This window comes from Sceloporus occidentalis, unplaced genomic scaffold, assembly GCF_023333645.1.
Source record: "Sceloporus occidentalis isolate IW3139 unplaced genomic scaffold, rSceOcc1.0.p SCAF_26, whole genome shotgun sequence".
NCBI lineage: Eukaryota > Metazoa > Chordata > Lepidosauria > Squamata > Phrynosomatidae > Sceloporus > Sceloporus occidentalis.
Genome location: NW_028317006.1, coordinates 7764310 through 7786755, shown reverse-complemented (window position 1 = coordinate 7786755; position 22446 = coordinate 7764310). Strand labels below are relative to the sequence as shown.

At 41.6% G+C, this 22446-nt stretch overlaps 2 protein-coding genes across 3 annotated transcripts; one reads left to right on the top strand and one right to left on the bottom strand.

The window, feature by feature from the left end:
- Positions 1–320: 320 nt before the first annotated feature.
- Positions 321–10335, top strand: LOC149300102 (putative acidic leucine-rich nuclear phosphoprotein 32 family member C). 2 transcript variants are annotated; one of them, XM_089485670.1, is made up of 7 exons: positions 321–377; positions 2968–3117; positions 5809–5931; positions 6565–6757; positions 9089–9180; positions 9887–9947; positions 10277–10335. In XM_089485670.1, exons 1-7 carry the CDS (start codon positions 324–326, stop codon positions 10333–10335), a joined length of 732 nt encoding a protein of 243 aa, XP_089341796.1. In that variant the 5' UTR covers positions 321–323. The 2 variants fall into 2 exon arrangements, with proteins under 2 accessions (XP_089341796.1, XP_089341795.1); XM_089485669.1 differs by having other exon boundaries at positions 324–377; positions 9887–9938.
- A 5494-nt stretch (positions 10336–15829) lies between these two features.
- LOC149300101 (coronin-2B) lies at positions 15830–21358 on the bottom strand. The gene is made up of 11 exons (XM_089485593.1): positions 21158–21358; positions 20029–20145; positions 18937–19086; positions 18316–18480; positions 17996–18112; positions 17607–17711; positions 17182–17278; positions 16866–16978; positions 16552–16642; positions 16187–16326; positions 15830–15961 (listed from the first exon to the last, which is right to left on the bottom strand). The coding sequence occupies exons 1-11, from the start codon at positions 21356–21358 to the stop codon at positions 15830–15832; spliced, it is 1428 nt and encodes a 475-aa protein (XP_089341719.1).
- Between the last annotated feature and the right edge of the window lie 1088 nt (positions 21359–22446).

The window sequence follows — 22446 nt, the reverse complement described above, 5'->3', positions numbered from 1 at the left end:
GACCAACGCAAAGCGCCAGGCCGGATCATGAATGCAGGCTCTTCCCTGCAGTGCGCGCACCCTCCTGCGACCTCTCTCTGGGCAGTTCTGCGCGACGCTGGGCACTTCTGCCTGTCACAAACCATTGAAAGGCTCGCGGACGGGTGGCAATTGGCTATTCTCTGCTAGTCCTGTTTTACGATTGGGGAGTTGAAGTGTCAGTCACAAGAAACGTTTCCGCCCACTGAGCCAGCAGGTTAGTGTTCACCGCGGTGCAGCGCAGGACCCGCGAAGCGCAGAGCCCGGATTCGGGTACGGAAAGAAGGCGTTAGTACATTGAGAGAATGGATATGAAAAAGAGAATTCACCTGGAGCTGCGAAACAGGACGCCGGCCGATGTAAGAACTGTTGCCCTTGTGGCATCTCGTAGTGTATGCCAGTTATGGGTGTACGGGGGGGGGGGGGTTGTCGTCTGGTAGAAGGTAAAGTAGCCGGAGAATGGGGGTCTTTTTTATCAGGGGAGCGCAGCATTTAGTATCTCCGACCGTCATTGTGGAACCGGTAATCTTATTCGTAACTTTGTATCCTGAGGAACGCACCGCCCTCCTGCAGCTTATTCAGTGTTCTTACTCCGCTCTTTGCACCTGAGTTCATCTCATACATAAGCAGCACCTAAAGCACACGGGGGTTTAATACTACATGATCCAGCGCAGCGCTACAGCCTAAACTCCAAGCACATCGAGCGATAAGCACCCGCTCTCCCCGCCCCAAAGCCCCCAGTTCGCTCACACCGCTATTCACTCTCATTATACGCTGTCCAGTCATTAGTTGCCTATCGCAGCGCGCTCCTTTGCTCCTCTCTACGATCGGTCACTTTATTGGCAGCCTATTTCGTGACCAACCGCCAATGCTGTTAGGCATCGGATATGGCACCCCGACCGCTCCAACATACGCTGACGTTTCAGATATATTCACACCACTCCGGTTATATAGATCGATGATCTCACCACATGCCCGCCACCTGCCAGATCACTTCCCCATTCCTTATTTATGCGATGTAACAGGGACAACGGGCTTTCCATTTGTGTCCACAATTCCTTGTTGACACGAAATACCTCGTCTCAGTTTAAGTTCTTGTTACAGATTGTAGCCGCCTCTTCTTCCGCATGGCAGTGGGTTGTTAGCGCTCGTATTGTGATGAAAGGAATGGGCTGAGAGAACGGGTCTTTGCCGATATAAGTGGGCGACAGACAGCCGCGGAACCGAGTCTCACGACGTCATTTATTTAGCGTTATGGTTCGAGTAATCGCGTGGAAATTAAGGCTGGGTGTGGCAGTTCGTGTTGCTCCGCGTCAAATGTTTTCTGTGAGGGGATGTCCGGTGCGTGTTCTAAATATACTTGTACTAATCCCGGGCCTGCCAAGAACCGGTTCCTAACGCTATGTGCGAAACCTAACACCGCGCCGCCATATTTACCCGCCACCAGCTGTCGCCTTTCTGTTGAGAATCCTCCGACCCCCGAGCTTTCCGCGCTCTGCGGGCTCAGTTGATAATACAATGGCGGATCTCCGGTCATATGACAGGCTGATGAGGCCATTTTATGTCTCCCGAAAAGGACAGCCAGTTACAAAGAAAATTGGAGCGTCAGCACACGCTCCACGGAACACATTCGATGCCTCTATAGCTCCTCGTACGATACTTCGGCATTAAAGTATCATAACGTGCCGGTGATTAATAGGATTTGGAAAGACCCCCGCCCTGGCTACGCACGAAGTATCCCACCACAGCGCCTCCCGCTGGACGGAGGTCCAGTGCGCTCCACAGTGACAGGAACAGGTGTAACGCTCGTGATCGTGCGATGTTTTTTGGGATTTTGAGTGCAGTTATTTGCGTACCTTGGAATTCTCAGGGTCCCCCGCCACGTCACGGGGCACGTGGAGCGGACTCCTCCTTATTCCAGCCTGCTGGGATCATATGTAACACTGTCAATTAGTGTTTTTGCTACCAGTATATTATAGGTGATAATGCTGCTTGAATGCAGGTTACTCAAGGGTGTCTTTCAATAATGACAAGTCAATGTATTCGTGAGGACCTGTATTAAAGCCATTTGGCCAGTCACTACATAGAATATTCATGCTGGGCTATTAAATGGTTAATGAATCAGAGTAGGGTTTTGAAAATGTAGCTGATGTTGATTCCACAATCACTGATTAGATAATTAACCTAAATGGTTTGCTAGTTATCAGCTAGTTTCCTTCTTGATATTTCACTTTGGTTACCTTGGAAACGGTCTGTTGATATGGAAGATTCTTGTTTGTATTTGTGACTGAGATGGAGATGCTAACATTATGGCTCTGTTGGACATGAGCTTATACTCGAGAGAAGCCTCCAGCGAAACACAGGGAGCCTCTTCGTCTACCTAGATACCAACGAGGCGAGGCTGTGCATATGATCATCCTATCAGAGTTGAGTGTGGACATGGGTACACACTCACTCACACACACTTACCTACCTACCTACAAAGCGGAATTCATCTGCTTTTGCGAGGTGGAGTAAAATTACTGTGACCTGAGAGAAGTTGAAAGTCCTAGTTCCATAGATCCTCCTATGTGTTTCCCCAGTCTTTTCACTAAACCAAAATGATTTAATATTTATATCAAAATTACCAAAAGTAGTTTTTTCTTAATGTATTGCATTTTTCTGTAAATGAAAAATCTAAGGTTTGGTGGTATGCAGGTCCTGGCCCGGTCTAGGTGTTAAGAGGCAGATGCTCAGGGTCAAATAGTCTGGAGCTGGCTACATTCTATTCTACACTGATGTACCAAAAACCCCTGCGACTGAAGCGAGTAAATGGGACAATATATTATATGTATATAAAATATGCATATAACGCCATAGATGAAGCCATAATGTAGGCTATTTATATACACACAATTCTGCCGTACAGAATGGTTTGCTTTTGAAATAAATGTTTTGGTTTGTCTCTAGGTTAAAGAGCTTGTCTTGGATAACTGCAGATCCAAGGAGGGCAAAATTGAAGGCCTGACTGATGAATTTGAAGAACTGGAATTTCTGAGTACAATTAACGTCTGCCTGAGCTCTGTCGCAAACTTACCAAAGTTAAGCAAACTGAAAAAGGTAAAGACACTGTTACTAGCGCGGCGTTACGCAGGAAAATCCCTACAGCCTTTTTTCTGTCTTCCCTTTTATTGTGCTGTGTCAGAATATGCTGCAATTCTCTGCAAGTAGAGTTACCTCTATTACAGCGTTCGGTTACCCAATCTCTTTGACCATACACCTCCCTTAGACTAAAAGATACAAACTTAAACCTACCGATCACTCTCAGCCATACTGATACAAACTCAAACCTACTGATCGCTCTCAGCCATACTGATACAAACTCAAACCTACTGATCACTCTCAGCCATACTGATACAAACTCAAACCTACTGATCACTCTCAGCCATACTGATACAAACTCAAACCTACTGATCGCTCTCAGCCATACTGATACAAACTCAAACCTATATAGCATATAGGTCCATTTATTTACCTAGGGAAAGGAGACATCCATAACACCGTAAAGACAAAGTCTTTTTTAATTTTGTTTTACTTTTTTTTCATTTATTTTAAATATTGTTTTATTTTATAAACTTAATGGTGATTGCTTCCTGATTTTGTGTAGCTGTGTATTCTCAGACATTGAGAGGACATATCGTTGGGTTCCCAATATAGTTGTCCCCATGTCTGGACTGGTCATCTGCCACACCAGGCAAATGCCCCAATGGCCAACATCCCCACAAACTCACCCAATGGGCCGCTCCAGAGGCAGATTGAGTTCGGCAGCATGCGGCCAGCAGCTGGATGTAAAGAAAGTTCCGCCTTGACATTGCCAGTCTGTCCCTAGGAACTCAATGGCGGGCCAAACTAAACTGCAACCCATCTATGCTACATGAGTCTTGTACCACATCACTAAACGTGGCAGGTCTAAGAGTATTTCACATAGAAACGCTGCAGGGCAGGGCGTGACCGGGCTGTTATCATGCAAGAAATTATCTAAGAACTCTAGACTCCCTCAGTTATTCCGTCAGACTTTTCGTATGGGTTAGTTTAGTCTCATGGCAACGCCTTCCCCCGCAGCCACGCTAAATACACAGTTCCCAGGTTAATAAAATAATAGTGTTTTGATCTGTTTGGCTCTATTGATCTAACTATCGTGACATTTTTCATAACCTAATGTAAAGGAAGATGATCATTTTGCTTTGTTTGATCCCCACTGTTGTATATACTTCTCCTCTCTCAAACCAATACCACCAATTGATATGCGTGGAGAATAATCCGCTCTGCGTTGTGTATTAATGATAAATGTAATACCCTTGTTGCCTCCTCCAAGAACTACATATAACCGTATCCCCTTTTCCAGATAATATATATGTCTAGTTCTACTAAGGTTTTCTACCTGATATTACAATAAAACAGCCAACCCAAGATTCTTACCAGAGAGAGAGCTTTAATTAGAATCTACCCAGATTAATGTTACAGCAAAGACAAAACCAGAGTTACAGTGATATACAGATGACAATCATTCATACCACTCACAAACATCCCATCTATCTAATATCTGCTGCTAAGTGTGTATGCTGTGTGGGTGATGTGCCAAGGGTGAGACTCACCAATCCAGTCTTTTTTCTATGTGTTTCTACAATGTCTTTTTAAGGGATTTCTCTATTGATGTGTAAATGAGGTCCCCCTCCTGTGTTCCCAAGACCCCACCGTGTGATGTTATTGACTTGCTATGTTTCCCATGCCTATCTGCAGGTGATGCATTTCCTTCCTTCTCTACATAGTGTATAGGTGTGATATCTTCTTACAGCTGTCTTTCCTGTTATTTCCTCCCTAAGTGGCTTGCAGATATCATATACACACATAAACTTAATCAAGCACATATTAACTACAAATATACATACTTTGTATTTACCCCAACACCCACTACAATCCTGATCGAAGAAACAGCTGGTAGAGCATGGCAACCTGGTCACATCTTTTGTAAATTATTGTATGTGTTATCCTTCAGTTTCTGCTTACTCTTTTAAATTACCATATACATTAGTTTTTAAGTCCATGAAATAAAGGCTAGGTGACATCGGAGCGTCCCAAAATATCCCTCAGGTTATCTGTTGATGTTTTTTTTAAAATAAGGTCTGAAGCATTTCATATCCGCATGCGATTTGGAGGTGGTGCACACGTTTAAACGTCGTCAGTACGGTGATCAGGAAAACACTGTCGGAACACCAGAAACGCACGTGTGCCTCATTACACCCTCTGGGGATCTAAGGCGAGCCAGCTTTGGCGTCAACTGTAGATAACTATCTGCGCATGCATATAACTTAACAGTAGATGTGCATCTCCTCAAAAGGAAAAGAGCTAGGTATAGGGAAACACAGAAATACACAGACATGATTTTGATTAATCCCTCTATGCATTTGGGTAAAAAAAAAGGTAAAATGTACGGTTACATTCATATGCATTAAAGTGCACATGATGTATGGAGTGTATCTTTAAGATCAACAAGAAACATTCTGGTGGTGAAAATAAAGAGAAATATTCTACCGTCTGGTGTAGAAACTGCATTGGGTTTGCTGATTTGTTCCATCTTTCTGTGGACATAACCACCTGAATATTAAAAAATCCTGTTATCCACATATTAATGGATGCCAAGCCCGTATTAAACGTTAGTTTGCAGTTTTCATGTTTCATGTTCTTGTTAATGTAAGGTTATATTGAGTCCTGAGCGAACGGAATATAATGCTCCCATTTTTCAACTTTCAGCTGGAGCTGAGCGATAACAACATATCAGGAGGACTGGAAGTGCTGGCAGAAAAATGCCCAAACCTTACACATCTCAACCTGAGCGGGAACAGTATAAAGGATTTAAGCACGATAGAACCTCTGGTGAGGCATCCTGACCTTCTTGGCTACTAGGGGACTGCATGATGTCCCCTACTAAGCGGGGAGGAATTTGCGTCTACCAAAATTGAAGAATTGAAGCATCTAATGTTGGGCCGGGACTATCAATTTTTTTTCATATCAGTTTTTTACAATATTGTGTTGTTTTCTTATTTTTTTTTTTTATTTTTTTTTTAACACTGTTTGCATAATACAATGTTTCCAGGCAGCTGTACATTAGCCATCAGTATGTGTTTAGCTCTGTTATCTTAGCCCAATTTACGAGACAAACACCCCGACTACTATGCTGTCTGCCGTAAACAATACAATGACGCAGTCTTAAACACCCAGCCAGACATTTTAAATCATTAAAAAGTCTCTGGAGGGACCGGCTTCTTTAGCACTGCCATAAAGAATCAGCTCAGTGTGGCGTTTGGGCAGAGAGGGCAGCCTCCAGGGATGCAGATAAAGGACGTTTATTGGCTTAAAATGAGATAAAACCAGTTTTTGGTCAATGATAACCTACATTACGGTATAAAGCAAAGTATTTTATGCTCAAGGAGAAAAATATTTATTAGATGACAATGAAGTTTCCGAAACACACTTTTGCTGACTCCTATTATTGTTTTGTGTTTTAAGAAAAAGTTGGAGACCTTGAAAAGCTTGGACCTGTTTAATTGCGAAGTCACCAATCTCAATGATTATCGAGAAAACGTCTTCAAGCTCCTCCCTCACCTCACTTACCTAGATGGCTACGATCGAGATGACAAGGAGGCCCCAGATTCTGATGCAGAGGCTTATGTTGATGATGATGATGACGACGAGGAAGACGGTTAGTACTGGAGTTCTAGTTTGTGCAAGGCACTATTTAGTCAGAGACATTCCATACCTGGATGTTGTATACTGGGTCGGAGAACTTGCAAGAGGCCCGTGGTTTTAATGCCTTGAATTTGCTATACTTTATGAAGATGCAATTTCTTCAAAGCCCCTTCACACATTGAATTATACATTATAGAGGGTCAGATCACCCTTCAGGGCCAGAGTTTGACGTTTATGATAAATATTATAGTCGGGGATGGCAATTTTTACAGTAATATAAAGTCTGTTAGTCATTTGCAGCTTTCCTTCAAACTCTAGGGTAATCCTCTAAAGCAGCTGTAAGCTCTTGTTTTAGTTAATACAATTCTCTCTCCTAAATTCTGTACGAAAGTCACTTTAATTCACTAAGCAAGAAGTTTAAAATGTTTTAACTTGTGCATTATGAAGGATGAACTTTGCAGCTTTTGCACGAGAAAAGGTCGGCGCTTTATAATTTATGGTTATATCAGTGGCATTGCATGATTAAACCCACCAAAATTCCCCTGAAAAAAACAATACGGAATATACTTTACCAAGACTTAACGAGTCTGTTCTGCAGACTGTCGTAGTTTTAATGTTCGCTGAATGCAATCACTAGGTGGCATGTGTTTGCAGCTTTGGAATCCACGACCAGAACCAAATACTTATTCCTAAACATATTCCCACCTAATGCACCCCCCTCTGTCAGTGCTTCCCAACGCAATTGTACAGGTTTTTCAAATGCCCTATGAGGAAAAGAATAGGGATGCACCACCCCAGTCCTCAAGGGCCAGACAGGCCAGGTATTATCTTTGCATAAAACAAGTATTTTAATGAATATTTAATTAAGATGCCTGTGCTCCAGCTGGGATAACGGGTCAAAAATTGTGGCCTTTTTGTGGCCGAAGGCTACTGGAGCCGTGCACCCCGTGTTAGTTTCTGCACACTTCATATGTTATGCGGTGCCGCGGCATCCATTCCGCCTGTTATCCACCTGACTGATTAGCCAAGACATGAAGCCTGTGTGAGGCTCTCTGTAGAGCCGCTCGTCTCGGCTCCTTTCAGGTTGACGGCACATTAGCCGGTCTAGCAAGCTATTGTTTAATTGGAACAGACAGGTCTCATCAGGCTTAAATCCCCAACCCTGCAACCAGCGGAGAATACATTGGCAGTGCATGAACACACGCTACCTTTCATGTGTGCGGCAAACATGTGGACTTTCTAAGTGAAACTCTGTGTGTTTGCGTCACTGATCCCTGTTGGAAGATATAGTTACTGGACGTGTACTGTGTATACCTGCAGATTATCTGTACTGTAGTTCTGCTGCAGACTATTACTAACTAAATAAGATAGTGAATAGAAATATTCCAATTATTCCCTGTGCTTGTTGCCTTGGAAACCATTCCAGTCCCTACTGCTAACCTAGTTATCGTTTAACGCGTAATTGCTTGCGTGATTTATGTGTGGGATAAATGATTGCCGTGATTTCTTTCTTTCACCCCTCTATCATATTACAAGTCTTGATGGCGTCCATGTATGCATTGAGATAATTTTTGGTAAAATATCGTTTATACATTAAAATTCCTCCGAAACATGCTAGTCATTCATACTTTCAATGCTTCAGTGGAAAAGAAAATACAATTAAAAAATGTACTTTACTTTAAAAATGATACCGATCACCCGGTTCTGCACCATCCGTAGCTGTAGTATTATCACAGGTCACGTCTTCTGTTATTTTTTCTTACGTTATGTGACAGCACACGGAGTTCCTTTTGTTATCCAGAAAGCTTGTTTTAACACTTTCCACACAGAAGGGGTTACAGAGAGAAGTGGGCAAAGGATACGGATCAACTTTTTTCATGTTTAAGGTAAAAAGGCAGGATGTACATGAGCGAGTTTAGGACTCAGGTGTTTCCAGAGGACGAGAGAAAATGACATTGATTACAGAAACACACAAGCTACGCATTTCAGATATCCCAGTCACAGAGCGATCAGTAGTTCACGTTTTACAACCTGGAGAATATTCTTAAATAAGGAATTTGTTCCATGAAGTAGGATAGTTTTTCATCATTTATACTTGATATATATATATAACATACTGTCGTACTTAATCTGCTGAGCCAAGCGTTAAAACCTCCGCTTTTTATGAATTAAAATATTGGACCAAATGAGAGACTTTCCTCTGGGCATTATAGTACAGAGTAGTTTCCGATGTTGATCCCAGCCCCTCAGACAGAGGAAAACTATATTTGCCTAACAAACTGGAGACTCGGTTATGCGCATCTCCAGTCTATCGGTGTCTGAGGCTGCCCCCTCCCTCACACAGAGGAAGACTATGATGAGGACGCCCCACCAGGAGAAGAGGGAGAGGAAGACGAGGATGAAGAGGAGGAAGAGGAAGTGAGCGGTGAGGAGGAGGTGCGGTTCCTGACCCTTGGTTTTATGTTTTATTTTTATTTTTTTTTATTTTTTTTCGGGGGGGGGGTTGTGTAGTGGGAAATTTCATACTTATAAGGTGTTTGTGTGATAGCCAGCGGCAGCAATAGACGCCTATTACGCGAGAACAGAAGCTAACTTTAAAGAGGAAAGTCACTCAAACTGCTCTTTGGTGGTGATCCAAGCCAAACACAGCATAACTGAACAGATCCCTAGGTATTGTGTTCTCAACAAAAACAACTTCTTGTTTGCTGTGATAAACACTTGATCTCTTAATAGGACTGACCAGAAAGTATAAAATGCAACATATGCCTTCAGAAAATATTGTTCCCCACTTGACATGGGGGTACACACAGGAGTTTTTTATTTATTTTGTGGGGTTATTTTTACAAAGTACATTGTATACAGAAGGTTTGTGTCCGAAGAGTGTGAAATAAGATAGAATACTCTGCTCATCGACTGTCACCAACAGCGCTCTTGGCGTAGTGAAAGGTATTAAAATTCAGATTATTTAGATAAATAGTTAGGGACAACGTTACCCCTTTAGCTAAGGTGAGGAATATCAAATTCGGGGAACAAGCTAAAAAACATAACTTGAAATAAGTAATCTGGGTCCCTATGAAACGCTGTCAAGCAATATTGTGAGAGCTCAGAAACACAGTGTTAATATACTTTTTTTGTTTTAAAGGAGGATGAGGACGCTTACAGAGAAGGAGAGGAAGACGAAGCTGATGAGGATGGTATGTATTGTGTCTTGCAGATATTACTGGCAGAACACATCGGGTGACATGATGCCTAAAACCCTTCTCAAATCTTTGAATAAAATTGCAGAATAGCAAAATCGAAAAAATACCATTATTCTGGTATGATGCAAACACATTAATTTCATGTTCTGGAGTGCAATTGGTTAAGTCCCTACCTTTCTGTGCATCATACATTGTATGCAGATCTTCCGAATAACTTATAGGCGGACCTCAAGATTCTGGAGACATTTTGTTAGATATATATATACTCTCATATTGTATATCAGAATGCATACGCTTATATATATGTATGTATATATATTTATTATTTTCAGCAGATCGAGGACAAAAAAGGAAACGAGACACAGAGGATGAGGGAGATGAGGAGGACTAAGCTCCCAGGACACAGAATTAAGTCTTGAGTTAAAGAATGGCAGATATTGGAGGACTGGACCCCAAGACCCTTTCAGAATCTCCTGTTGTATACCTTGAATTATCCTTTGCTTTTTATCTGGTATGTAAGGTTGCTGTGTGCCAGACGCACCATGCAAGGAGATTCACACCTAGTAGTTCTACTATTGCCCCTACACGTTTTCTTGGATTTTTTGCTCCTGTGCATTTAATATTTTTGAGGTTTTCTTTGTGTTTAGCGCAGATTCCATACAATCCGAGTCATAGTGTCATTCTAAAACCCATTACTATCGTGTTTTTTTTAATAGATGTAGTTTGACCTCGGTAACCACTTTACTGGGAATGATGAAAGTCTTAAATAGTAATTCATACTAACCCCTTGTGATGAAATGTCCTGTAGGATCTCTGGCAGAAATGGATCCAAAATTAACAAACTATTTGTTGGTGAAAGCAGTTGTACTGGGAATCTACATTTACTCGCTCTCTCCTTCTCCCTCTCTCCAAGCTGGCCGATTCCAAACGCTGACTACATTTAAATTAAGCACCCTAAATGTAAACGTGTATATCACACTGAAGGTGACTGCCTCCCCGAATACAAAAACCCTATTTGATGCAGGTAATTTATGTAGTAGCAAGTCCTTCACATACATACGTGTGAGGAAGAAAATCCAGACTATCCTAGTGATAGATTTTGGCTGGATTACGGGACACGCTAGCTGATCAAATGGAGCAGTTACATTTCAAAGTAGTCGGCTGCACGAGGACAATCTGTGCCTTTGTTTGCTGCAAGAATTTTGTTTTACTTCATCAGTGATATCCTTAAGTTGTAAAGTCTCCAGAATGGATATTCACATAGAGTAGTCTGTGTAGTAACACTCAAGTGTATCTCGCACAAAGCGTTTGTGTTGGGATTTTATGGTGACTTCACATTGCTTGAGATTCTGCCTGGTTGCTTAATACGCACCCTTTTAAAGTCCCTTTTAAATGCAGCTTTGCAATAGGACCACATGAGAAGTGGAAATCTGTTTCCTTTCAAAGGGGAAAAGGAGATTGGGGTTCAAGAGAAAATGACAGGTTAAAGAGTATAGAATTCATTAAAACTGAATCCACCCTTTACCACAAATGTTATTGAATACATCAATCAGCAGCAATAACAGGGAATACGATTCTAGTTCTTTCACAGTATGATACAGACAATTGGTCGCATTGTCGTAGTCTGGTGCATTAAGTAGCCTGTATCTTCGCATCCAAGATCCCTTGGATAAACAATACGATCATTGGCTTTATGCATAAAGTATAGAAATCTATAGGAAAGGAGTATTCCGTGCTATTAAGATTTGGTATAATATTGACTGCCCAGTCTGTATGTCGATCAAGCAATAATTAAGACAAATAATTAAGACAAAGAATTAAAGCAGGCACATTTCTCATTAAATCTGGTGAAGTTGTGGCCAGACTCTTTTCTGACATCCATACATTTCATTGCCGCACTTTCAGATTTAGTTTTCCTCTTGTCTCATGCCATTGTAAATGTTTGGGTTTATCCAGTAATAACCTTTTTAATTAATTCTTACTGCCCCAGGAGAGCTGTACACTGCAATTTCCGTCTGTCATCGGTGATTTTCAATAAACCTGTTTTTATACATATCATTTTATTTAGGCATGTCTGTTTCTTTCTTTTGTGTGGTTATAAATGATTATACAAACAAAATAATATAACAGCAGAGTGAAAGCATGTGTTCGCATGTATAATAAAAACCTGTAAGCACATTCTATAATAATAATAATTCAAATCATAAGGCTATATATATATATATATATATATATATATATATATATATATTAGACTTGGGCGCCGGCCAACTCTTCGTGTTCGTCTTCGTAGGGGAAAAAATCTTTGTATACCACGAATATATTCACCAGTTCCAGTGTGCGGTTCGGGCGAATATTCGTGTTCGGTTTTTTTCTTAGTTTTTTGTAGAAGGGGTTACTATGGGGTAAACGCGGTACGCAGTACGCAGCAGCTTTGGCGCCAGGATTTTAAATGTCCGTAAGAGGAATTCTATTGGTCGCCTGCAGAGGCCTCCTCTGCTATCAACCAATGAAGTACACCTGTACTTCATTGGTTAATGGCAGACGAGCCCCCTGCTGGCGACCAATAGAGTCGCTCGTACAGGCTTTAAAAATCCTGGTGCCGCAACTTGGCCGGGAGAGACCACTGGTCTCCACGTTCCAAGAGTTAAAGGTCCGTACAAGCGACTTTATTGGTCTCCCCATGCCAAGTTGCGCCGTCAGAAGTTAAAGGGCTGTGTGAGCTAGTCTATTGGTCTCCTGCAGGGTCAACAATAGAGTTGCTTGCACGTCCCTTTGACTCCTGACGGGGAACTTGGCCTGTCTCCCCTCTACAAGAGTTAAAGGTCTTTAACTCCTGGCGGCGCACCTACGGAAGCGGAAATCTGTAGGTTCGCCGTCAGGAGTTAAAGGGCCATAAGATTGATTCTATTTGTCGCTGGCAGGACCCCTGCAGGCGACCAATAGGGTCGGTCACATGGCCCTTTAACACCTGACACGGAACATTGGTCTCCCCGCTCCAAGAGTTAAAGGTCTGTATGAGCGACTCTATTGGTCGCTGGCAGGGAGCTCCACTGCCATGGGTTGATGGCAGACGAGCCCCCTGCCGGCGACCAATAGAGTCGCTCGTACGGACCTTTAACTCTTGGAGCAGGAAGACCATGGTCTCCCCAGGCCAAGTTGTGCCATCAGGAGTTAAGGGGCCGTGTGAGCGAGCCTATTGGTCGCCTGCAGGGGCCTCCTCTGGCATCAACCAATAGGATTCAGGCGTCCAGTGTACTGATTACTCCCAGTCCCGTCATGTAAGATTCTATCTCGTATTATCTGCCCAGCACTGATGTCATCTTTATTCAGTATACATCAATGCCGATGCCGATTCTATTTTATTTATTAACATAAAATGGCCCAAAATCCTTAGCACCAGGCCCATGATGCTCTTAATCTGGCTCTGCCTCCAGTGTGCATCAGACAGCTTAAATCCAGCTTGTACTCACAGTGTGCTCCAGCCTTGTGTGGTTTTATTTGGCTAAACTTGTTTTAAATGGTTTGTATTAATATGCAGTATAAAGCTAAAAGGCCATATTTTCTCTCACGCACACATATATTTCTGATGAAGTGGCCCACTGCAGAAAAAACTTGGACACCCCTGTTATACACGCTAATGCAAACATATTCACAAACACACAGTAATATACACATACATACAGTAACATACGTACACACGTACTCACATACAGTAACATAATTATGCAAAAACACATACAGTAACACACTTAAAACGCACCTTTGTTGGGTGCCTGGCGGTGTCGGTGTGGGGGGCCCCATGTAATGCGGGGGCTGCGTGATCTCTGGCACACAAATACCCCCTCACCTTTCTGCCATGATGCAGCAAGTGAGTTTGCATAATTTGGCCAAAATTAAAGCCCCATGTTTTTTAACCTCTAAAGGATAAATGATAAGTATACTTGTCAAGGAGCAATGCAAGTGAGGGGTACTGGTGCTGCTGGCTACCCCGGCAAACCAGCAACAGCCGGTCTCTGCTATTTCTATGCATGTGGTTGCTCGTTGGGTTACTGGATAACTGACAAAAGCGAAGTGTTAACCTTCATGAGTTGGAGAGAAGCAGAGGACGTCCTGCATAGCGGCCATATTCACTGTGGATCATCTCAAAGACCATACTGCTACTGATTGCACGTTGGGGTGTATTCACTAAAGCAGGAGTTGGCTGGAAGGTTATGGCTTCGACCGCTCATTATAAAAGGTCATCTCTGGGAACCTTGCAGCATGCCTGGATTTCAGCTATGGCAATTTGTTCCTTCAAAACTATGAACTTGTTTCTTCTTTATTATTATTATTATTACAGTTGGGATAATATGTTGTATTTTGAGGCATTTTACATTGTTTAAAGAATATAAGAGTTTATTTTAATCGCATCTCAGGAAAGCTGCCTCCCGATCAGGTCCGAATCCTGGCACTCAACTCTCCAGACTTCCTAAAACCTCCAAACCACTTTCAGAAGCTTACTTATGGTCCCCCCTCCCAAGAAGGAAGCTGTTATAGATGCTTCTCCTACAGAGCCCTGGAAGTGTGGAAGAACCTTCCAGAAACCCTCAAATCTTCCTGCCTGCTTTTTAAGATCCCGGAAAATACCTGCCTCCTTGTACTGTGCATCAAGATCCGACTGCGATACTTACAAATGCTCAATTTCAGTTTGTTATTTTGTATTTCATTCTTTTATATATGGAATCTTGTACATGTATCGCAGTAATTGTAAATGATTTCTAGGAAACATACATTACATACGTACATTATATAATGGAAGATTTGGGAAAGTAATCAATTCACTTTAATGTGACAATTTATTCCCTAATTTTCAGTTTGCTTCAGTAAAAGATTTGCTGTTTTTTTTTTTGTTTTGAGCATACGTTTTCTTGATTGCACGCGCACCTGCTGATGGGAAATCCTTGTTGTGTATGCTCTGTAACATTGTGTTACATCCCGGTAATTTTGTTCAATACGCAGTTCTTCCAATAACAACTCATTGCCAGTTTGAGATGATTAATGATTTTAATGCCCCTCTTTGCATAGGAAATCATTTTTAGCAATAAGTTAAAGGCAAACCTGAATTTACCAGATCACGTACGTAAAGTGACCTGCTCGAGAGAGAATATGGAAAGAATATGGAGAAACTCATATCGGGATGTGCCAATTGTGAGGTGGAAAGGTAAAAGTGATAAATGTGAGGGACATATAAGAGGAAAGAGTGAATAAAGTATGAATGGAAGGAGGAGCTCTCCAGTGCTTAGGTATTGAGTGCTCATCCGTTATACATCTCAGCACAATTATGGCTTTCTGGTCTATCGTCAATAATCTACTTTTGTGAATAATTCATCCACATGGATATTGTGGTTCAGAGAAAATACAGCTCTGTAGGGAATAATGGGTAGTGGTCTGCTCTGTAGGAACGATATATATATATTGGGAGTACATATTGCCCTTGGCCTAGTGAGTAAGGTTCTTGGAACTCTTTTAAACAGAGGCCCCTCTCACATAGAAATGCCTTCAAGTTGTCAAATGTCCTGAAATTGTATAACAAGGCCTTGGCCAAGGCTGCGTGTCTCGGTTATTAGAAGATCCTCAAAAGAGAAAGGCCCAGTGGTTCTGGTAAAGCTTGCTTGTAGGGAAATGTTGGGGAGCTTAATCGCCTTTGGTTATAAACAGGCCTTGGTTGAATATGAATGGAGGAGCGTGGAGCAATTAGTACAGATCTATACATATTTCCCTTTGTACCTTCGAGGAGTTGCAAGGGCAGTTAGTATGTCTATACAGACGCCACAAGAGCAGTACATGGGACAATGGACTGTACTTTGGACAGTAAAGGATTTGCGGCGACTGTACAAAATCAGTTAGCTCTCCTTTGGGCTGTTCCTCAGGTTCCTAAGTTCCAACTCCAGCTGTCTGATGATGAGATCCCTCTGGGCCAGCTGCTCCTTCAAACGCCTGATTTCTTCCTGCTGTCGGAAGAACATGCGTAGCAACTGCAAGGCATGGATGAGTGGGCAATGGGAGGGCACAGACAACAGCATAGATGTTACATGTCTGTGCACAGTTAGAATTGTGCATAAATATTGTGTGTGTTACAAGAAACAGTGTTGTGCACAGTATGCTCAGCTGCATGTGCAGATGTGTGTATAAGATATATTTTCCAGTGTTAGCTATGATTAATGCAGTGCAGAGTGATGTGCGGCTTACTTTTTACCTACCTCATTTTCTGTTCTAGGTGGGACATTCTCAAGTAGGTCAATCCCATTGACTACTAAACTCTTTTTGTCTTTTACTGGGGCTTTAAAAGTGACTTTGGACTCCTTTCGATACCCCTCCTTCAGGCTTATAAGGACAGGATCTGTAGGAATAATTGAGATTGACTAAATGTGAATACACAGCACTGGCATAGACTACTCATGCTAGAAGTATGTCTCACTGTAGAAAATATGTAAGTAATAACTGAGTGTAAGCAGGCTCCATATTAAATTTAAATTACTTTTTACTCCACTTCCAGCAGTCTTGTCATGCCTTTTCCCACTGTTTCTGGCTATATATCTGTACAACCCCTAAATCATCTTAATACCTCTGTTGAGGCCACTTAGCCATTCATCAGGAGTCATTGCAGGTTCCATTCCTGGGGTCATCGGGTAAATGTCCTCCTGGTATGTCTCTGACTGCAACAAGAATATGCTGTTTCTGTTATTGTTACTTTTTGGGAAAATAACATAATGGATAGGTTAATTAATCGGGACTACGAGGTCCCATATGGTCCATATTTGTAACCTTTTCCATTCTGCAGAAAGTTGGAAGATCAAGGGCTTAGCAAACTACTTCCTTTGTAAGCTCACAAAGTATGAACAGTATTTCAGGGGAGAAAAATATGATATATAGACTTACCCTCCTGGGGACAATCATAGATATAGGTTCTATTAGGCTCTTCAAGGTGATGAGCTTGTAAAACCGGAATATTTCACATGCTGACACGTCCAGTCCATGTTTTGGCATTACTCCTAAAAGAGAAACCACTTTTGTTACATATTTCATATAATGTTTGCCCAGTAGTTTCCAGCACATGTTCTGCTCCTCTGTATGGTGGAAGGATGCTGTTCTCACCATTAAGCATTGAGGAAAAGGACTTCAGGTCTCTCAGGTAAAGATGAAATCTCATTATAATTATCAAATTATTGCCTCATTTTATTAATTGCATACTCACCAAGCCCCTTTTGAGGTGCAGGAGAACGGAATTCCATTAGATAGGTTAGGAATGGCTTCTCTGCTGTTATCTCATAATATCGAATGTTCCCATCTCCCTTTTCATGAAAAAAAGAGTGTTAGTAACCATACATTTCTCAAGAATCAAAAGGGTTTTGTTGTAGTAAGTTGTGTTTTTTTTTTTATAGTTTTTAATGAGTGTATAAAGAAAACTATGTAGGTCTGATTAAGGAATGAAATGTAGCAACCAAGGTTTGTGAGGTAGGAGGCTGGGACCTCCTTGAAGAGCCTGGTGGCTTTTAGTTGTCCCCTGGGAACTATTTAACAACCACAGAGAAGATGTGTATGTTGCAGATAGAGCAGAAAAAATATTCAAGATGGAATAAAATAATTCTAAAAGAGATGATGAGACTTTTCTTATCTTACCTTTCCAGCCAAATAGAGCACGTGTGTGTCCATGTCATAGAAAGGAAACAGCAGTCCTGACAATCCATCTATTTCTTCCTCTATTAATGGCACAGACAAGTCTTCCTGTATCCACACAAGTAGAAGGCACATACAGAACATACATCATTGATTAATCAGTCACAGCTGGTGTGGGCATAAATATTTAGTGTGGTTCATGAAGGTATTTCATAGGAAAGGCTGCATCCATAAGTGATTTGTGGTACAGGAGTAGGTAGTAGACTTAAAGACTTAGTAAACGTAGACATAAAGTTCACATCACATCTGGTATGGTGTGAAATGATATACCTAGATCACCATGAGTAAGTGCAACCCAATGTTATGTGTATTGAGCCTGTCACTGTGCTTACCTGGTCCCACAGTGCTATCTGCCTTGTGTTCCACCTGGAGACACCTGTTGTGAGTAAACGATTCATATCTCCAAGGAAGACAACCCTCATCACCTTGTGGTTCTTGCAGCTGGCTTCCTAGGCAAGGAAACACAGAATATCTACTTCTAGTTCATGGTTAATATTGAGGCACACGCAGCTCTCTGCCAGAAACATGACTGAAGCAGGTTTCTTGTAGTGTGAGTTGAAAGTGGGTAGCTGGTGGAATGGTGCAAATCCATAGTATGTTGAAGAAGGTAAGCTTGTGTGCAGTGGGCTATTTCAGGAGGAGTACCCTGTACCTGTAGCACTCGTCCAGAGCGAGGTTCCAATACACGTAATTTCTTATCCTTGCAGGTGGTGGCCAAAAGGCTCCCATTTGTGTTAAATGACATGCAGAGGATCACATCTGTATGACAATCAATCATCTTCATTGCCTCCCCAATCTCCAGATTCCAAATAAGGATCTATTGGAAGATCTAGTTAGCAGTACCATATCCAGAATGATTTTACATATAAAACAGATCATAAATGGGATAATCAGAGATAGATATCTGGTATATGCAAAGGAAAAGGTACACTATATGGACAAAAGTATTGGGACACCTGACCAACAGTGACTTTGATGACATTGCTTTCTAAATACATAGACATTAATATGTAGTTGGTCCCCCCTTTGCAGTTATAACAGCTTCTACTCTTCTGGGAATGCCTTCCTCAATGCAAATATACGCAGAATTATTGCTAATTCCAGGGGCATGCCCATTCTGCTGTTTGGAGGTATTTGGTAATTTTAACACAGACACAGTTGTATTCTGCTTCTGTAAAACAGAGAGATTGAATTTCTTAAGAAGCACACTATTGCTAGGTTTTGAAATAAATGTTGCATCATTGAATATGCATCAAGTTAACACTAAACTGACCTTGTAGTCGTACCCAGCGCTAAACAGTATGTTGTTTGTTGTGGGGTGCCATTCTATCAAGCCCACCCTCCGACTGTGCCCATACAACTCCAGAACCGCCTCTGTCATGTTGCGCTTGAGTCCCCCTTCTGGAATCTCCCATATTCGCACCTGCAGAATACAAACAGTTAACAATATGAAGTATATAATGGAGGTTTCTGTACCTTGTGTATTGTTGCAGTAAAAGGACTGTGTCCCTTTTTTGCGTATCAACATAATTTGAAACAGTTTGGCTATTCTCGGAGTAAATGAAATCACTTATGCTTTTTTTTTTTATGTATATGTTAAATTATGTAGCCCTAACAGGTGTACTTAGTACTATACAGTTAGTACTGCAATTAAAGGGAGGTATACTATTTTACATATAGCCACTGACAAGAACTTGAGAGGAAAAGGAAACACGCAAGCTCGTTTTGACACCAATACTACAGTACTCTGTGTTTCCTCCCAGAGAAGACATTATACATGCTTTGCGGATGGGATGTGTGGTTATATACCATATAGAAAGCTGAAGCAGTTTCTTAGTGATTCTCCAGTGACCTATGGAGCCCCATCAGAGCCTGAATGCATCTTGATCTTTTTGCTTAATGCACCGCTAGGTGAGATATGGTGGAAACTCTGTGAACCAGGACATTTGGCATACGTACACTGAACAGCGCCTGCTCACCTCCCACAGAATCACTATTATAATAATGTGCCGGTCTCCAAGTTAGATCGTCAGAATTAGCATTACTTAGTTTACTCAAAAAAATAGTAACCAAAAGCTGCTAAGAGTATGGATTCATATCGCATTGTCAGGCCGACACTCATAATGTATGCACTGAGATCTGTGGCTATATTCCGAGCAAAAGGGACAAACAGACTGTTTCACTAAAATACCAGCTTAAGAATAAAGAGTACTGATAAAGCAGTACATTGCTGGAAGCCATCCGGAAGGCAGGCCATCTGTCTGAATCAGCTAATAAGGTAAAATGAAAGATATTCTGGGGCTAGAATGATTTATTATATTACCATTTCCCTGTTTCCTTAACATTTACATGCAGCATCACTCACCGAAGTGTCCTCAGAACAGGAAGCGATGATGTTCTCCACAAACGGGTTCCATTTAATATCCAGCACTGTGCCCTGGTGCCCACACACCTTGGGGTGATTGGGCTCAATGCGACCAGTCTGGGGGAGGCACAGAATATTGCATTGGTGAACCCCCCACCGTGCAGACCTGGGGGAGGAGGACAGACAGATACACCTGTCAGTAGCTCCTCCCTCCACCTGCGCACACAGCCCCGCCCCCCATGAACAACTGTGCGACATTAGCAATCATACTGACCTATATTAGACTTCCCTACATACTTTAGATGCTTATAAAAACTTCATACTAAAAATTGTAATATAGATTTACCCAGCTATTGCAATTCCCTCCATCGTCTGCCTTTTGTTAAAGTATAGCCTCAGCTTAAAGTGAAATGGAAATTTGATTCACACATAAAAACATAAGTTAGGATCTTAGCTAGTTCTGTTTGGGTGGATGTATGGTCATACTCACTAATATTATGCAGTGCAGCATGTTAAAAGGGAAAGAGTGCTTGACCAGTCTGTTCCATCATTGATGGGATGCTGCAACGCACCCTTGAAGATCAACTCATGTGAGAATGGATTATATAGGTCAATGAGTTGTGAATATTTCATGTTGAGCCCAGACTGGATAGGGATTTTAGCTTTGCCATGGCTTCACTTTTATTCTCAGCTGTATGTAAAATGTCTAGTGTGTAATACTGCCAACTGATCTTTACAATGATCATAAATAGTGCCAATGCTTCCACAATTTGAGTGCTCTTCTGTCTCTGCCTCTATTGACCTCATTATCCTGAATTTGTGGACATTGGTTACATGTGAAATATTCTCTTCTGTCTGTAGTACAGATAGATGTCACACTATATGACGTTTCTGCATGCATTACCCTGCATTATTTGGGACATGCTTGCAAGGGCATCACAGAATTAAATATACAGCTGGTTTAATAAAGATCAGAGTAAGCAAGTTCCAGGATAAATGTCTGATAACTAATGGTCTTTATCCCCAGATCTTTTCAGGAACCTAGTAACACCCCTGCATGCTTGCATAATATAGCTCTATACATATATTGAGTGGGAGATATGCATATGTAATGCATTACATGACCCACCTGGTGAAGGGGGATTACAAGAAACGATCCTCCTCCTGCACTCTCGGTGACAATCGCCAGGAATTTTGCGTTGACGGCACAGAAGTGATTGTCGTGCACATTCTTGGTGATCGGTATACAGTCATAACAATTCTCTCGACTCGCCACCTTTCCATACACATTTCGGAACTTGGAACTGCGATACTGTGGCCTCCATGACATCTGTGGGCAGGAAGCAGGAGACCCGAGCAATAAGGCACCTGAAACACCATGCTAGCCCTGCACTATGCAGCCAGTTAACTGGACACTGTGCACTTTTTAACATTACAAATCACATATTATAAACTAAAACAAGCAAAATAAAATACTTTTGTCGACATGGATATGTTTAAGAATTATTTCACTGAAATAAAAATCAAAAATGCAAATTCAATATAATTCAATATAACCAAGATAGGGACCAAATAACCTTTTTCCACTGAAGCAGGTCGTTACCGTTGATGATCAGCTATTCCATTAATCTAGCACTATTTTCTTACTTCAGTACTTCTCATCAACCATTCTACCACAGATTGTTTGTTACTTACAAACCACCCCAAAAACATGTATTCTTATTCTATATAAACATTTCAAATTTAAATCAAATGTCAGTGATTTTTCAAGAGATGTTTTATCCTCCCTGGTGAGTTCTAAGCATATGCTCGGATCTGTCTAATCCAGTTTCTAAATCTGATCAGCCATCATCACGGATGAACTGTCTCCTCCTGACTCTGGAACAACCTCTTGTCAGATATCCTGACCTAAATAATACCATTAGTAAAGGACCTTCCAAGATCTCAGCTTCTTCAAGGCAACAGGTAATCGGAAAAGGGCTCCTGACTAATGGTGCTTTGGAAGGGGGTTTAGCAAAATCTCAACTTGTGTTCTAAACATAAGGACACAATTGTATCTGCTTTGCAATTTTAGCATATATCCCGTAATCACATCCTGTTCAATCAATGTTCTATTCTTCCTAATGCTAAAAATACCCAATGGTCGTGAACCAGGGATAAAAATAGGTGGGTAATAAAACAGCCTTCATATGGCCCTATGTGCTACAAAGAATTAGCACATGTCCGCTGTCCTCTTATCTACGTGTATATCCCTACAACTGTATCTACATGCAGTTGTTTTCAGCCGTAAATGGTGCTATATATCTCCTTCCTAATTAGTTGCGTTCATACAATTCCTGTGGCTTGGACTGATCACTGAGCTGCAATAACTAGTGTTACACAAACAAAAACTCTACTGTAATGAGTACAAGAGCAAGT

Excerpts from the sequence above, each read along its gene's own strand:
- LOC149300102 (XM_089485670.1), top strand. The coding sequence starts at position 324 with ATGGATATGAAAAAGAGAATTCACCTGGAGCTGCGAAACAGGACGCCG. Across the intron at positions 6,758-9,088 it reads TGATGACGACGAGGAAGACG|AGGAAGACTATGATGAGGAC; the intron begins GTTAGTACTGGA and ends TCCCTCACACAG. Across the intron at positions 9,948-10,276 it reads TGATGAGGATGGTATGTATT|CAGATCGAGGACAAAAAAGG; the intron begins GTGTCTTGCAGA and ends TATTATTTTCAG.
- LOC149300101 (XM_089485593.1), bottom strand. The coding sequence starts at position 21,358 with ATGTCATGGAGGCCACAGTATCGCAGTTCCAAGTTCCGAAATGTGTAT. Across the intron at positions 20,146-21,157 it reads TTGTAATCCCCCTTCACCAG|ACTGGTCGCATTGAGCCCAA; the intron begins GTGGGTCATGTA and ends TGCCTCCCCCAG. Across the intron at positions 17,279-17,606 it reads TGCTCTATTTGGCTGGAAAG|GGAGATGGGAACATTCGATA; the intron begins GTAAGATAAGAA and ends TTTCATGAAAAG.